This window comes from Pinus tabuliformis, chromosome 5_1 (genome assembly GCF_031772625.1).
Source record: "Pinus tabuliformis cultivar Carrire ecotype Pingquan chromosome 5_1, CPIR1, whole genome shotgun sequence".
NCBI lineage: Eukaryota > Viridiplantae > Streptophyta > Pinopsida > Pinales > Pinaceae > Pinus > Pinus tabuliformis.
In genome coordinates this window covers 128353769-128372586 of record NC_142305.1, presented here as the reverse complement: position 1 = coordinate 128372586, position 18818 = coordinate 128353769, and the positions used below count along the sequence as shown (strand labels likewise).

Here is an 18818-nt window from a genome sequence, read left to right as displayed (position 1 = left end):
GAAAACAGTGAATGTCAAGAACTGTTTGTCTCATGATGAAGATGAAGAGGAAGTGGCTGAAATGCATCCCCAAACAGCAGCGCCAACACAAGGACAGCAAGGTACACCATTGAGGATCAATGAGAGTGCTTCTCCAAGCACACCACAAGGAGGAAATTCAAGTGCATCTTCAAGCACTTGCACACCAAGTGAAAGAGGTAAGAAATTTAGAAATCTAAGTGACATTTATGATGAAGGAATGAATTCCTTATTTGCCTTGTATTGTCATGTTGATGATCCTATTCATTTCGAAGATGCAATTAAAGATAGGAAATGGATAGAAGCTATGGATGAGGAGATGAATGCCATAGAGAGAAACAAAACATGGGATTTGGTTGAGTTACCAAAAGGCAAAGAAGTCATTGGTGTGAAATGGGTCTACAAGACCAAGAGCAATGCTGAAGGCAAGATAGAAAGGCACAAGGCAAGGCTGGTTGTCAAAGGGTACAAGCAGCAGTATGGGAGAGATTATGAGGAGACTTTCGCACCGGTTGCAAGAATGGAAACAGTGAGAGCAGTGTTGTCCATAGCAGCACAAAACAAATGGAAAGTCTACCAAATGGATGTGAAATCAGCATTCCTAAATGGAGTGTTAATGGAAGAGGTCTATGTGGAACAGCCTCTCGGATATGAGAAGAAAGGTGAAGAGCACAAAGTGTGCAAATTGAAGAAAGCTCTTTATGGGCTAAAGCAAGCGCCAAGAGCATGGTACAGCAGGATAGATTCATATCTATTGGATAATGAATTTGACAAATGTGAAGGAGAACCCACAGTCTACATCAAAGAAAAGGATGGTAAAATTTTGATTGTTGTCTTATATGTTGATGATGTGATTTTCACAGGTAATGATGATCAGCTCATTGAGAATTTTAAATCAGTCATGAAGGATGAATTTGAAATGACTGACATGGGTTTGTTGAGATACTTCTTAGGCATAGAAGTAGATCAAAATGAAAAAGGAATTTTTATATCTCAAGCGAGATATGTAAATCAAGTTCTGGGCAGATTTAAGATGGAAGAATGCAAGGCAGCAATCACTCCCACAGTGATGGGATTAAAGCTCAGCAGAGAGGACAGCAGCAAGGATTTTGATCCTAGCTTGTATAAAAGTATTGTGGGCAGCCTTATGTATTTAACAGCAACTAGGCCTGATTTAATGTATGCTGTTAGTTTAATTTCCAGGTTCATGGAGAGGCCGAAGGAGGCACATTGGCAGGCAGCAAAGAGAATTTTGAGGTATGTCAAAGGTACCAAAATGTTTGGAATTTTATATAATGTCTCAGAACATTCAGATTTGGTTGGATACACTGATAGCGATTGGGCTGGAAGTGTAGATGATCGGAAGAGTACTTCCGGTTATGTTTTTAATATGGGTCCAGGAGCCATTTCATGGGCTTCTAAGAAGCAGTCCATTGTAGCATTGTCTACAGCAGAGGCTGAATATGTGGCAGCTACAGCAGCAGCATGTCAAGCAGTGTGGATGAGAAGGATGTTGAGAAGCTTAGGCCAAGAGCAGGCAAAAGTGACAGTGATCTTTTGTGACAATAGCTCAGCTATTGCATTGTCAAAGAATTCAGTGTTTCATAAGAGAACGAAACACATTGATACAAGGTTTCACTACATCAGAGAATTGGTGAACAATGGAGAAATTGTCTTAGAACATTGCAGGACCCAGGAACAGGTTGCAGACATCTTGACAAAGCCACTGGATCAGAAGAGCTTTGAATTTTTGAGGAAGTGTCTCGGTATGACCGAATGCCCAGCTGTTGAAATTAAAGGGGAGTGTTGAAATCGTAATTTCAACGCTGCCTACGTACGCAGCCCAAAACCACCGAACGAAACCATAAAACCGCCAAGGGATATCGCACCGCTATCAAACGAAAAGCAGTTTCCGTATATTGGCCTCCGATGCGTTTTGGTGCAGGCACGTGGCTCTCGCCTGACGTAAGCAACTCTGACATATCGGGAGGTAAAGCCCAGCATTAAACTGCCTTCCGATATCCACTCCAGTCGTCCGATCTCCTTGCGTGTTGTCAGCCGTCGATCTCCGAAGCTGCATACGGGCCTGGGTCAAATCAATTTTTACGTGGAGTGAATGACTTTTCCGTTGACCGCCGTGGGAGGAATTAAATAGAGTTTAATGTGTGTCGTTTTTTTTTGGTGGAGGCTTTAATATTTGTTATGGGGAAAAGTTTAATAGAGTTATGGGCATATGTCCCATATGTCATACGTTTATTTTTATATTTTTTTGTATACACATTGTCATACGTTAAAAACAAATATGTCTATGTGTTGTAGTTTTAAGTGTAGTTCTTTTTGTAATTTTTGGAGTGGTGTGGCTACGCACGAGAGTGCGATTGTCTTTTGTAAATGCACAGCAGTGCGTTATAGAATTTGAATGGTAATGCTTTGATTTCAGGTATTGAAGAACAGAGAGCTATTTTTGTAATTTCTACAGCAGTAGAAAATCTGTGAGAGCAGCAGAGTTGTTTTTGTGATTCCCTCTTTGAACAGAGGAAGAAATATGTAACAGAGTTTCAGTTTGTTTTTAATTAATAGAAATGCTTTGTGACTGTGTAATGGTGTCTTCTGAGTCATTTTGGTTCTAAGAGGTTCCTGTCAAAAGATCCTGGACAGAGGAAACAGAGCATTGTCTCTGTGGTGAATTTAATTGGTTTTTGGTATTTTCCCCATCCAAAAATACCCAACAGAAAATCTTTGCAGACAAATAAGATTATGCAGGACAAGGGATTCCTCGCACCTCTATAGAAAGGAGCCCCTGCTTTCGTGTTCATTACTGATTTTTGTTTTTTTGAATGGTGTGAATGTGTGGCCAATAAATCACAGTTTCTACATGCCTCACTCCGGACAGAGGTAGAGTTTTTTTTCTCCATTCTTTTTTATTGGTCTTTGCCGGTGAAAAATGGTCTTTATCTTTTTCTCAACAATGGATTAGTGCTGCATGCAAAGCAAACTGTCTCTTTTAGCAGGGATGACTAGTGCTGCATGCAAAGCAAATTGCCTCTTTTAGCAGGGATGGGCACGTTTCGAGGAAAAGAACAGAGGATGAGAAGAGCTGCGTTTTATGCAGCGTAGGTTTATGGCCTCATCCATCAAGTGGGGAAGGCAGAGGTTTGAGCCCAAATCCAGAGCACTTATATCAAGTTTTCATCAAAACTATACCTAGGAAATTGTTAATGATATGGGTATGGGAAAGGATCGGGTGATAGATATGAAGAAAAAAATCTAAAAAGTCAATGGTATTTTTATTTCATCACAAAGTTATGGGAACAGATTCGTGATAGATATGCGGAAAAAAATCCAAAAAGCTAATGGTATTTTTACTTCATCACAAAGTTTCATTTTTTTTTGGGGTAAGTGTTGCAGGAAGAGATGCATTTGAAAGATTATGGGATCTAACTTGATTGCACCATTACCTAGAATTTAAGATTACAAGGCGGAGCCCCAGGAGCAGTGTTACTTGGGAGCGGGAGCGAAAACCGGAGCGGGAGCGACATTTTCAGAAGCTCCCGGTTTGGAAACGAATCCCGAAGCGTTTTTTATATAATATATATATATATTTTATATTTTGATACATATATGTCAACAAAAACATGTAGAATAATGAATTAGATATAAAAAACATAAAAAAGCATAGATTGAACCAAATAACAACAATCATCTAGAAGTTATAATCTTCATCAAACACGTCCACAACTTAGTAACATACAACATATTGAGTCTCACGATTCATCAATCTTAAAGTTTCAAGCTTTCAAAATTCAATATGACATTTATCATCATTGATCACCAAAGTTGTACTTGTAAGCTAAGTGTAACCATTACAACAAATAATATCTAACATGAAATGAAATGTTATAAAATGAAATGAAATGAAACAACTTTCAACTTTCATGAAGCATCATAATCATAATTCATTACTAATGAGTTATAATTGCCAACTTCAAACTTAAATTGTCATATATTGTTTAAAAAAATATCATAAAAAATATGAAAGAGTCAATGGTTATAAAAGCTACTAGAAACTAGAAAAGAGAAGTAAATCTATTATCTATTTATTATGCTTGGGCCTCTTGCCACCACGAGAAATGTCTAATTTTTTATTCTTGTTGGAAAATCAGGATCTTTGTCATTAATATCACCCTCTAAGCATTAATATCCATAGGTATCTTTGTCATTACCTCTGTATCTGTATAGGGATCTTTGTCATTAATATCACCCTCTAAGCATTAACATAAGATAGAAAAAGCATAACATGTCAAGTCAAGATTTTGTTTGAGTGATGCGTACATTTTTAGGAGGGTCATGATAGAGGAGTTCGACAACCAATGTCACTAACATCAAGGTACATAGAGGGATTGGTGCTCTTGATTAAATAAGAGTTCCATACCCTAATACATGACAAAATTTAATGGAAACATTGCAATCCCCCAATCCTGAAATCCTGAAAAACTGATAAGTCTGTTGGATTTTGAATGAAATCTAAAATTCTACTTTTTCCATATGAAATCCAATGAGGCTGAAACCACTCTCAAACATCCTGAGTCATTTCATGGTAATGTAACATTACCATGAATAGCATATCAATACTAGGGCCTAGACTTGATCATTAAGTTGCCCCACTCAAAAATTATTTGTTTCTTTCAAAAAAAATTGCATTTCGAACATTACTACAAAAAAAAAAAATTGCAAAAAAGGCAAAACTCTCCCAAAAAGGCAGGGAGCGAAATTTTTTTTAGGGAGCGCGCTCTCGAAATTGCTCCCTTTTAGGGAACGATTTCGGAAGCGCGCTCCCGACCCGCTCCCGAATCACTCCCGCGCAGAGGGCAGATTGGGAGCGGGATCGAGGGGAGCGCTCCCGCGCAACACTACCCAGGAATAAGCATAATAGATAGATCAACATTGACATACAAAGGTCAAGCTTCTTTCAAACATGCATTAAGAGGGAAGCCTGCAACATAGGACAAACAAACCCTAAATCTGACAATCCTAGGTCCATATCTTGTAGAAAAGATGGAAAAACCTCCAGATCTATCCATCGAAGTACCAAAAGTAAGTGATCTATTCACTACTTTACATGCAAAAGCCATTATTTGTCGTTTTAATGGTTTCTGGCCAAAATCTGAAGAGCTTAATGAATGGATCTATCTCAACTGGACCAGAGTGTGTGCAAAAGGTTTTTTTGTGTTACGATTATGTCCTAAATGATGGACCATGGTTCTGGGGAAGGGTGGGCTTCTTCGTAACCCCATGGTTTTCTGGTTTTGACGCAAATTCAATGGTGGTTACAAAACTGTCGGTATGGGTAAGGCTTCATAATCTTCTGGCACCATCAAGGTCTTAAAAGGCATAGGGAACTCTCTGGGAAGGTACCTAAAGATAGATCGAGAAAGAATGGAAAAAAATATCTTCACCTTTGCATGTATATGTGTGGAGATGGATTTAAGTAAAGGTCTCACGGATTGTATTAACCTAACACACAAAGATTTTAAGTGGATACAGTGGTTGGATTTTGAAATCACTACTTTTCAATGTAGGGTTTGCCATCAAACAAGGCATTTGCAAAATACATGCAAACAAACAAATAAAAGAATAAAAAAACACTACTTTTCAATGTAGGGTTTGCCATCAAACAAGGCATTTGCAAAATACATGCAAACAAACAAATAAAAGAATAAAAAAGAGAACGCAAAAGCAAAAAGGATGGCAGTTCCCTGAATCCTCTTCATCAGATGATGAGGAAAAAGAAATGGATGAAACCCAACAACAACAGGAGACATGAAAACAACAAGGCTTACAAGAGATGGGAGAAGAAATTGAGGAAGAACATAAGAGAATCCAAATAACTCAATAGTTATTCCGATCCTTGAAATCCAAGTAGAAGGAAATAACAACAATCAAGGCATAGGTGGAACCAAGCGATCACATATTTCCGAAAACTCTGATTCGACAAAGATATCCCAAAGCTTACAAGCAATAATGAGCTGGCTATTATCACTTTTGCGCCACCTTTTGGGGTCTAGCAAAATGTTCAAAAGAAAAAAAGACAAAAAAAAATGTAATTTTATTTTTATTTTTATTTTCTATTCTTTGATAGCTTTGCTACTTTGTATGTATCATGCACACAGGTGGTACGGGACAATCTCTAAATACTTGAATGCATCTACTAAATGTAAGTTTTCATTTTTATTAATAGAAAGTCACTGATTTTTCTTTCCGAAAAAAAATATTTAACTAATGTTATTATAATTTTCTATGTGAGATAATCATTTGCAAACCATTTCGGATATGTTTAGCTAGAACTCAAATAGAAATGCATGATGATCACTATTATTATGGGTTAAAATTATAAGGAGACAATTTTTCATTTTATTTATACAAGTTATACTTATCTTCTACCGGATATAATAGTTGGCAAACTATGTCAAGCAAGTTTAAGCAAGATTTGAATTAAATCAATCTCTTGACTGCTCTGGCTGGATTAAAACTATACAGAAACATAATTTTCCATTATATTTATACAAGTCAAACGTATATATAACTAAATATAATAGCTAGCTAACTATATCAAGTAAATCTAATCAAGATTTAAATCAAATTTAAGTAGAAATTTTTCGAATTTGAAACTAAGTGGCGAGCATTTACCCCATCAACTCCAATCGTTCAGAGACGCTATAAAACTTTAGAGGGAAATAAAAATCCATCACATTTATACCAGTCAAACTTATCCTTTAATCGTGTGGGAAAAGTTTCACTGGTAGTCCTTTGGCAGGAGCAGGCATAGGGTCCACGGTGACCTTCTCGCTCGGATCCACCAAATTCCACTTAAAGGTTTTCACGACATAATGCAGAAAAACCAGTATTACCATTCGAGCAAACTCGTTACCAGGGCACATTCGTGGTCCTCCTCCAAATGGAACAAACGTGTAGGGAGAAGGCCCCTCTCCTTCGAATCTCGAAGGATCGAATTTATCTGGATTGCTGAAATACTCAGATTTTCTGTTGGTGGAATTCACGGTCCAATGAATCTGCATATGCCCAAAAACAGTAAGAGTTTTTCTATAATCTTCCACAAGGAGAGAGACAGAGTGTGATGGGGCTCACCTTCCACCCTTTAGGGATTGTGAATCCGCCATATTTGAAGTCTTTGATGGCCTTACGAAAACCTCCGCCTACAGGAGGCTGCAGTCGAAGCGCTTCCTGTGCAACTCGCCATGAATACTTCATTCTTTGGAGATCCCCCCACTCTAGAAGTTGCCCCGCCTCCTTTGTAGCTGAGATCTCCAACTGCTCTGCAATTATCAGATAATAATAACTAATAAAACTTTTAAATTATTTATCCCCATATCCTCATAGTTCTGTCATTTAGATACCAAATGATATAATTGCTTGGAAAGCCATGAATCCGTTGATTATATTGTGTAATTGCAGGAGGATGATGCATATCAGAGTGCAGATAGATTTGTCCCTGTGTTGTATTCCATGCATCTAATATATTGTATAGATTCAATACCAGTATTGACTCCACCATCTATTATACATATGTCAGCCATTTCTGTGAATTAGAGTCTAGAGAGAAGCATTTCTGGAGGTTTTCAATCTGAAGGTAAACCCTGAGTTTAGATGGGTTTGAGTTAACATATAGATAAAATTTATTTTTGTATCAAAGCACCTTGCTTTTAAGTTACAAATTTGATTAAAATTAAGGAAAATTTTTAGGCATTTCAAAGTTTCTCTAGGAAACTAGTTCAATTTATGGTGGAACGATGAGTTTGGAGATTTAGCCCCATTTTAAATATACCCAAAATTTAGTTTAGGGTGGAATTATGAGTTTGGAGATTCTACCCAATTTTAAATCTACCACAATCCTTGAGAAAAGATCAAAGTTAATATTCTAATCCAATGACAGATCCTCCAAAATTGATCAACACTCTGTATCCATGAGAACTTGGCCAACCTTAAGCATCAGATAGACTTGACATTACTGCTTGTCCTGCCCATCCTGAAATCTTCACATTTTGAAGAGTTTTAGATTAAAAAACATGTTACATCAAAATTTCAGGATAGAGAGGCATCAACTGCAAGTCTGAGAACTTGGCCAACCTTAAGCATCAGATGGACTTGACATTAGTGCTTGTCCTGCCCATCCTGAAATATTCACATTTTGAAGAGTTTCAGGTAAAAGAAACATGTTACATCAAAGTTTCAGGATAGAGAGGCATCAATTGCAAGTCTGTCTGGTGCTTCAGGGTCACTTGAGAACTCTGACATTAATTGCAAGTATGTCTGGTGCTTCATGTTCACTTGGGAACACAATTTTTAAAATTTAGTGATGCGGAGCATCCTTGCTAACTGATTTCTCCCACGTTCAGTAACCCAATGCTTCCACATTTCGCAGCTCCTGTCATTCTGTTCAGTACTTTTAGACTTGGTGTTCTGTTACATATGCTTTGTTTCATAGGAGCCCTTAGTGATATTTGAGGGGAAGATCAGAGATATTCGAGGGGGAGATTAGAGGCTAGTCTGGCATTTAAAGAGAGGGAGGGAGGGAAAATATCAAGCATCATGTAATAAGTTACATGATTGGTTCATTTTTATATCTTGTTTTTTATATTACTTTATTCTTATCTTATTTACAAGATATAAAAACAATAAAACAATCATTGACTTACTATATAATGCTTAATATTTACAGAAAACCCGAAGCAAATGGATTTTTTTCCTTGGATTCCTAGAGAAAAAAATTGGGGCTGTGTCCGAAGTTGATATCTAGAGGCGTGCCCTATTTCTTTCTGATGTGGGTTACTCTGTAGCAGTTCCTTGTATATAATAAGCAATTTTTGACCTTTTATGCGAATGAATTGGTTTTAGATGCTGATGAATTTAATATTGTCTTGTACTTTCATAAGGATATTTTCTGGGTGTCAGAGATGAAATTTTAGGTGAATGAATTTGTTTTGTTGTTAAATTTTAAAGTTGCCATTTTCAGTTTTATGAATGCATTGCAGCAGAGGGGAATGCATTGATGCAGATTCAGAGACAGACAGAAGTTTGATACAAAATTATAATTTTCTTCTTGAGTTTTTCAGAGTACAACAAGTGATTTTGGGATATTGGAAACGGAAAGCCATTTTTTAAAAAGAAAATCGATAAACCTGCCACTTTTTTCACCGAAAAGAAAAACATCAACATCTTGACGTGGGGGCTCCCATGTTCTTAAGATAACTCTGATTTTTGTTTTTGTTACCTATAGAGCCCTCAGAGCAGGCAGCAAACTACTAGACATTTATATGAAAAGAGGGTAATATTTGGACATACCGTTGAGAACTCCTTGGTAGCAGCGAGGGTTCTCTGCCAGGAATTTAATAAGCCCAGTCAAGCCAGAGCTTGTTGTGTCATGACCTGCTATTAAGAGCATGAGGATGTTATCCTTAATCTCGTCATGTGTGAGAGATTCACCTTGCTCGTCAACATTAGAGAGTAGGAAGGATAACAGATCTTGCTCGGGAGAAACTTTTCTCTCCTCCAATGCAATTTTTCTCTCATGAATGATGTCCTCAAGTTGTTCACGGATGGCATTGGCTCCATGTTTGGCTCTGTTAAATCTTGTACCGGGCAGATCTATTGGAATCTGAAGCATTCCTTTCAGCAGCAACATGAAATTACATAGAAGCCTGGCTTGGTCGTCCTCATCGTTTATGCTGGCAAACAAGTCACAAGCCAGGGAGAAGGTGTATTGTTTGATGAGCGGAAAAACCATAACTTCGTCCCTGCCGATCCAGTGTTCAGCCAGGTGACATCTGGTGATCGAATCCGCTCGGCCCACGAATTTCTGCAGAGCCTCCGGCCTGAGGAACGTCATGAGCATTCTCTTCAATCTCTTGGCATCGTCTCCACTGGCATTAAGCAAACTAGTTCCGAAAAGCTTTCCCACTGATCTCGGCCATGTGCTGACTACCAGTTTGTTCTCGTTGGCAAACAGGAAGCGGTTGCCATCGGGACTGTAAAATACAATGGTTGGTTCGCAGAAAATGGAAGTTGTGAACGGACTTCCATATTTCTGCGTTCGATTGTCATAAAGTTCACGGAGATTGAGCTTCGAATAACATCCCAGGAATTGAAATATCTCACCAATGAAATCCCATGCGAAGGCTCCAGGTGGAATTCCCGGCGAAGCCCTTCTGCGTTTGTTGACGAAAAAACAGAAGACAAGGATCCCAGCCAGAAGAAATGTAAGAAATGCTGTGAGAAGTGCTGCCATATCAAGTTGTTGGGTATTCACTGATACGCCTCCATTCCAAACCATAGGCATATTCACAACATCTGAACTAACAGCAGAACCCCAAGCCCTGCGGAAATTATAAACGTTTCGCACACTTCTAATGCTTCTTCTCTCATTAGTTAACCAGACACCATAAAACAAACTACAGCCACAAAATTCTATTACTTCTTCTATCTTTCATTAACCAAACAATAAAATGAACTACAGCCAGAGACTTCTATTACTTCTTCCATCATTAATTGACCAGACACATTAAAATGAACTACACCACAGACTTCTATTACAGCCCCATACGCTTAAACCACATCTAATGTTCACCTTATGAAGCAAATGAAGTCATTATTTCATTGCCATGTTATCAACCAAATGGAGCCCATAAAATGAACCACGGCCACATACCTTTCGACCATGTATACTGTTCACGCGTTGTCCATTGAGGCTCAAATTTAGTTTGAATGGTTATTTTAAAAACATGATTTGACTGGATTTTTTTTTATTTAATAATTTTTTTTAATCCGCTGGAAGTAGATTCAGCCATCGTAGTGACTCAAAATTTTGAAACTTAACAATGGTAATAAGTATTTCTAAAAATTTCCCCAAAATTTTATCAAAAAATCATATCAAAATTTCCATTATTTTTTTAGCAAAAATTCACCTATTAAACTATAGGTAATGTTTACCATTTTCATCAGAGAGTACCTGAGTTCCATTTGACAATCTATGTTCATTAGGATTATTCTTCCACACCATTTATCTTTAGTGTGTGCATCCATGATTATGAGATAAAAGAGTGTGTTTCTTTCTTGGTTAAAAAAGACATTAATTTATTTAATTTTTAAATTGATTTGAAAGTTTTGGTTTGTTTTTTTACATGTAAGTTGTCTATATTGAAGTCAATCTCAATGCTTAATAGAAAAATGATTTACTAAATTATAAGACGTTGTCACTAGGATTATGCGTAAGGTTTAGTGAAACCCCAACATCTTATAAGACAACTCTTATCCCCACAATTAATTCACACGCTCAACTTGTGATAAACAAAGTTCATAAACATAATAGAATACTCAAAGTATCTAGTATATGTAAATATTCATGATAGGACAAAAATATATTATATAAGAATTATACGAAGGATATGATGTGATGATATTACAAATGAGGGCCCACTTATATACTTAGGCAGGCACATGCCTATTCATAAACTAATTACTATTTAATTTACTATTCTTTATTATTATTTATATTATTATTTATCTTATTTTTATATAAATTATATTCATTACATTGCTTTCTTCTTCAAAAAACTTTGTCCTCAAAGCTTATTGTTGACAATATGTCCACATCCTTTACAAATTCTTGGGGTTGTCATCTTCGTTGATACAAGATGGTAGGATCCTCTAAGTGATAAACAAAATTGTTGCACTAAGAAGGGATATGACCATCCTAAACTATTCTTTTGTGGAATCTTGCGATTACCTCATACTTCGTATGAATTTTTATCACAACACTGAATTGCACTGACATTAGTAGTCTTCAAAACATAAGTTCGTTGTTTTTGTTTTCAGTGATCCAAATATGCAAACTAATTGAGTTGTCTTCTCTTCTGATTGAAATGTTGATAAGGAGTTCTTGTGGTTTGATTTTCACTTATCTTGTGTGTGGAAATATCATGATCTACTTCAAGTACTGATATTGTTGAACTAGTTACAAAATATTCATTTTGATTTTTCATCGTCTGAATTGATTTATCATCTTCTTCAATTGTTATATTGACTGGATCAGTATTTGTTCATTTTTCTTTAACTTGCACTGTTTTTTATGAAGACCTTGATACGTCTTTTATGATGAGTTCTTCTAATTTGTTTTTCAATGATATCCTTTCATCTTTAGTTTCTTAATTTGCATCAATAATTTCTCGCTATGGTCCTTGAGGCAATTAACTTCTTTTCTTTTGTCTCTGATAATCTTTTCAAATTCGTTCTACATATTTTGGATTGTCTTATGGTTTTATTGAAAATTACTTTTGAGATATATTTTATGTGTTCTGGTGTTATTGAATTTGGTTTCAATGTAACATTTTATAGCATTATTTTTTCTTTTTGTAGGAAATTGTCAAAAACGTCTTTTTTCATATTTGGGATAAAGGACCCTAGTGATTCCATCTAGGGTGAACCCAAGCTTATATCACTATTGTTACAAAATAAGGTTTTGACTATGAATTATGAGACAAAAGTATAGTCTCAAATACTTAGTTGTAGATTGCTTACGTCATATTGTTTTTTATTTATCGAATCTATCGTTTCAATTATATTTGATTCAAGAATAACTAATTGGTTCGCATATGTAGTACTAACATAATTACTATATTGAGTAGGATCGATAGAGATTATAATATCCTTTCTTGCAATCGATCCTTTAATTTTAAATAGCGCATTAACACATATATAAAAAAATTTAGGAACATAAACAAAACAGAAGCATATAAATGGAGGACTCTCCTTCAAGAACATCCTACAAGGAACAAATGCAGATTCAGAACCAACAAAACATGTAGGTACTTCCCCTAACCCATACATAGTGGAGCAACTGAACTCCACTCCAAAACTAAATATAGACAACCGAGAAACAGATGAACATTGTGCCACATTTGAATCACAAGCCATTATTTGTCATTTCAATTGTTTCTAGCCAAAACCAATAGATGTATTTCATTTGATTTTTGACTAATTGGACATTACATTGTGAAATACATCTCTTCTCCAAAGGATTCTTCATTGTAAATTTCTCATCATCAAACGCTAGAGACATTATCCTATAGGAAGGACCATGGTTTTGGGGATCGACGGGTCTTTTCATCACACCTTGGTTAGATTTTTATGAAAACACCTTGGTTGTTACCAGAATTTTGATTTGGGTCTAGCTGTAAAATCTCCCTATACATTTCTTGGACAATCATGTTCTAGTAGGTATTGGGAACATCATTGGGAAATATATCAAGACAGACACCCAAAGATTGCAGGAAAGAATCTACACATTCACACGAATATGTGTGGAGGTAGATCTTAGCAAAGTCTTACTGGACCACATACACTGATCCACAGTAACAGAATTGGACAAAATTTTTAGATTATGAGAACACAACTTTTAGATGTAGAATTTTCAGACAAACATGGCATCTTCAAAATATGTGCCCTGAAGCCAAGAAAGACACATGAAGAAAGAAGAGGAATGGGAAACAACCCAAAGGTTGGCAATTCCCCCCACCTGAGCCTGAAGAGGAGGAGGACGAAGCAGAGGAGGAACCCCAACCAAAAAACATAGGTACCAAAAACATAAGGGGAACCTCACAAGACCCTACTGAACTCTAGGACAATCAGGTACTACCAACAAACATACGAAAAGCAATGGGTACCGATGGGTACAAACGTATACATTCATCAGACAATTCAAATTCATATAAGGATAATGCAAGACTTGAAGTTGGAAATCAACTTTCTTTTGTCTCTTCTACGTCGTCTCTAGAGGAATGGCGCAAGGTAGAGAAAAAGAAAGGGAGAAAATCCTAACTTTTCTCTTCATATGTATATTAGTTTGTTTTTGTATGTTTCTGATTATCATCAGTCATGAACTTGATGACGCTAGGTTTTTTAGCAAATGCAACATGAAATTTTATTATCACTCTTAAAATTACAATTTCTTCCTTGGATTTTTTTTTTCTTAAGAAATTTCCATTATTAGTCTCCATTTTACTATTCAGGGTATAAAAGTAATCCCATATAGATATATATATATATATATATATATATATATATATATAGAAACCTTCAAAACTTTATTACTCCTTCAAACCTTAGTGACAAATTCTTAATAATTCTTTCTCTTTTAGAAGGAACTTCAATTACTTTTTCATCTTTTATTTTAATATATAAGTAATTTTTATACATATTACCTTTCTATTGATTCTGATGTAAGATTTTTCTCTATTCCATTCACCAAATGTGGTTATATATATATATAGATATATCAACACCATTTACTATAACCTTCACAACAGGTAATTAAAAGTATGGGTTGTATGACTAAGTGACAACAACTAATAAAAGGATATGACTGTATGGATCAGGTGACAATGACTAATGAAAAGATATGACTATATGGATCAGTGAACACAAGCATATGGAAAGAAATATCGGCTCCATGGCAGTGAAAGAGGCAGGTTGCGCGTGGTATAGAATTTGGAGCATTTTGGATAGCGACAACATGTTGGCTTGCAGAGACGCAACTGCAGGAACGCTGGCGGTTGTGTGTTGTTTTATGAAGCAAGGGTGCAGAGGTGGCTAGTTGGGTAGTCGATACAATTGGTATGGTGGCTGAAAGTCACGGGTTGTATTTGTTTTTTTTGGTTTTTAATTTATATTTTTATATAATTTTTTTTCCTTGACCTTTTTTCAAATTTATATATATATATACACATTCGTTTTTTAACAATTTTTTTTTCTATTAATAGTTTTTTCTTTGATATATACTTTGTCATTTCTTCCTATTTATTTATTTATTATTTCTTTTAAATTATATATTCTCTTCCTTTTTTTTATTAATCAATCGTCAAGGGTCTAAAGGTGAAATGGAGATTCTTCAAAACTATGTAGTGAATTCTTCACCCACAACAACAACAAGTTGATGAAAATTGATAGCCAAAGATCGGATCAGGCTGGCTCTATGCAGTGGTTGAGCGGTTATAGGATCGAATAGTTCTGATACCAATGTTATGAAAAGAATTCATAAACACAACAAAAGACTCATGATAGGAAAATAATGTATTATATAAAAAATGTACAAAAGATATGATGCGATGATGTTACAAATGAGGGCCCTCTTATATATATATATATATATATATATATATATATATATATATATATATATATATATTTATATATATTTATATATGTATGTATGTATGTATGTGGCCCTCTATGCACGATCATGTCATTATGAACATGCATCTTCATTAACTAATTACTATTTAATTAACTATTCTTTATTATTAGTTTTACATAAATTATATTCAGAACACAATTCCTTCCCCTAAAATTAAAAATGAAACATGATAATAATTAAGCTATCTGTAAATTAACTATTCTACCTCATACTTTGAATTCCATTTGTCATGCACTCAAATCCGTCGAATAGATGGGTGACCATCGATTGATTATGTGGCCTTCATCCACTCTTCTTTCTCTTCATGTTATGCTACTCTTTACCATTGATCCGGGCCATGTGCTGACTACTAGTTTGTTCTCATTAGCAAACAAAAAAGGGTTGCCATCGGGTGTATAAAATACAATAGTTGGTTCAAAGAAAATGGAAGTTGTGAACAAATTTCCATATTTTTGCATTCAATTGTTATACAGTTCCTAGAGATTGAGCTTCCAATAACATCCCAGGAACTGAAATATATGACTAATAAAATCCCATGCGAAGGCCCCAGGTGGAATTCCAGGAGAAACCCTTTTGTGTTTGTTGACGACAAAAAAGAAGACGACGAGTCCAATGAGAAGAAATGTAAAAAATGTTGTGAGAAGTGTTGCCATAGCAAGTTGTTGGGTCTTCATCTATACCCCTCTATTCCAAACCATACACAAAATCTAAATTAACAAGAGAACCCAAGACTGGTGTAATGGATGTAGCATTATAAAAAATCTTTGGGGCATCCAAAATTCTGAGAGTTGACAACCCTAAGAAAGATCTCTAAAAATTTCAGCCATATTTTCTCAAAATTTTTACTAACATTTCCATTATTTTCCAAGAAAAATTTTGTCCATATAACCTTCTTCAATCATTAATTAACTAGCCCAACACCATAAAATGAACTATAACCACAAACTTTTATTAATTCTTCTACCATTAATTAACTAGACATGTTAGAATGAAATTGTATCCTCATTATAATACGACCTTCTTCTATCATTAATTAGCGAGATACCATAAAATGAACTACAACGACAAACTCCTATTACTTCTTCTATAATTAATTAACTAGACACAATAAAATCGATTACAACCACATACCCTTAATCCACATCTAATGTTCACCTTTATGAACCACAACCACATACCTTTTGACCATGTATAATGTTCACGATAACGTCTATTGATACTATAATTTAGTTTGAATGGTTATTTCTCACTACAATTTTGTCATTTGTTTTTCAAAAAATATGGTTGTGTGAGTGTTTGGTATGTTTTTTTATAATGGAAATGGATTCAACACCTGTAAGTCACCCAAAATCCTGGATATTAACAATTGTAACCCATATTTCAAAAAATTTCCCCAAAATTTTATCAAAAAATCATACCAAAATTTCCATTATGTTTTGCCAAAATTTCACCTCTTAAACTATGCATAATGTTCATCTTCTTGATCAAATAGAACCTAACTTTGTACGATTCGACAATATATGTTCATGAATATTATTCTCCCACACCATTTATCTTTAGTGTGTGCATCCATGATTTTGAGATAAAAGAGTGTTTTTATTTTTCAGTTAAAATAAAACATTAATTTATTTATTTTTTAAATTGATTTGAATGTTGTTTGTTTGTTTTTTCACATGCTAGTTGTCTATATGGAATTTAGTGTCAATTTTGAATAGGAAAATGATCAACTCAATTATAAGATGTTGTCACCAGGATTATGCGAGGCCTAGAGAAACCCCAAGATCTCATAAGACAATTGTAGTCCCCACAATTAATTTACACCCTACTTTTGAAGAATAAAGTTCATAAACACAACAAAATACTCAAAATATATGGTATATGTAAATATCCATGATAGAACAATAATATATTATATTAGAAATGTACAAAATATATGATGTGATGATGTTACAAATGAGACTCCACTTATATACTTAGGCAGGTGCCCCTTTATGAACGGTCATGTCCTTAGAGACATGCCTCTTCGTTAACTACTAACTATTTAATGAACTATTCTTTATTATTATTTATATATTTATATTAATATTATTTTTATATAAATTTTATTCATAACATTGCCTTCCTCTTCAAAAAGTTGTGTTTCATTTGGTTTTTGTCTTGTAATATGTTCACATTCTTTACGAATTTTTAGGGTTGTCATCTTCGTTGATAGAAGTTGATAGGATCCTTAGATTGATAAACAAAATTGTCGCACTGAGAAGGTATCTAACCATCCTAAATTAATCTTTTGTGGAATCTTGCAATTACTGGATATTTCGCGTGAATTTTTATCACAACACTAAATTGCACTAACATTAGTAGTCTTTGGAACATAAGTTCGTTGTTTCTGTTATGAGTGATACAAATATGCAGACTAATTAAGTTGTTTGCTCTTGTAATTTATATGTTGATAAGGAGCTTTTTTTGTTATATTTTCCCTTATCTTATGTATGCCAATTTTATGATCTACTTCAACTATTGATATTGTTAAGTTGGTTAGAAAATATTCATTTGGTTTTTTCATTACCTGAATTGATTTATCATATTTTTCAATTGTAATATTAATTGAATCAATATTCATTCATTTTTCTTCAACTTGAATGGTTACGTCTGAAGACTTCGATGCGTATTTCTGATGAGTTCTTCTAATTTGTTTTTCAATGATATCCTATCATTTTTAAGTTTCTTAATTTGCGTCAATAGTTTATTGTTGTGGTCCTTGAGGCGAGTAACTTTTCTGTTTTTGTCTCTGATAATATTTTCAACTTTTTATGCATTTTTACAATGCCTTATTGTTTAATTGAAGAATTATTTTTGAGATATCTTTTATGTCTTCTGGTGTTACTGGATTTGGTTTCATTATAACATCATGCAATGCTATTTTTTTTTCCTTTTGTAGGAAAATGTTAAAACCTTCTTTTTCGTATCTAGGATAAAACACCTTAGAGCATTCCATCTAGGGTGAATCCAGGATTATATCACTATTATTACTAAATAAGGTTTGGCTATGAATTGTGAGACAAATATAGTCTCCAATACTTAGTTGTAGATAGCTTACGTCATATTGTTTTTTATTTATCAAATCCATCATTTCAGTTATATTTGATTCATGAATCACTAATTGGTTAGCACATTTAGTACTAACATAATTATTATATTGAGTAGGATCGATAGAGATTATAATATCGTTTCTTGCAAGTGATCATTTTGATTTTAAATAGCACATCAACACATATATCAAAAGTTTTAGGAAATCTTCCATTACTAGTCTCCATTTTGCTATTCATAATTTAAAAATAAACTATTATATATATATATATATATATATATATATATATATATATATAGCTTCAAAATGTTATTACTCCTTGGATCCTTAATAATTAATTCTTAATAATTGTTTCCCTTTTAAAAGTAACTTCAATTGCTTTTTCATATTTTATTTTAACAATGCTTCCCCTTTAATTTTTTTTTTTTAAATATAAAATACTCTTCT

At 34.5% G+C, this 18818-nt stretch overlaps 1 protein-coding gene across 1 annotated transcript; it reads right to left on the bottom strand.

The window, feature by feature from the left end:
• Positions 1-6504: 6504 nt before the first annotated feature.
• LOC149163750 (cytochrome P450 716B1-like) lies at positions 6505-10637 on the bottom strand. Its single transcript, XM_089431847.1, has 3 exons — positions 9379-10637; positions 7165-7352; positions 6505-7088 (listed from the first exon to the last, which is right to left on the bottom strand). Exons 1-3 carry the CDS (start codon positions 10370-10372, stop codon positions 6792-6794), a joined length of 1479 nt encoding a protein of 492 aa, XP_089287973.1. The 5' UTR covers positions 10373-10637; the 3' UTR covers positions 6505-6791.
• Positions 10638-18818: the final 8181 nt, after the last annotated feature.

Bases quoted from the DNA above. Each gene is read 5' to 3' on its own strand.
- LOC149163750 (XM_089431847.1), bottom strand. From the start codon at position 10,372: ATGCCTATGGTTTGGAATGGAGGCGTATCAGTGAATACCCAACAACTT. The intron at 7,353-9,378 runs GTATGTCCAAAT...TGATAATTGCAG, and splicing joins CTACCAAGGAGTTCTCAACG to AGCAGTTGGAGATCTCAGCT. The intron at 7,089-7,164 runs GTGAGCCCCATC...GGGCATATGCAG, and splicing joins CAATCCCTAAAGGGTGGAAG to ATTCATTGGACCGTGAATTC.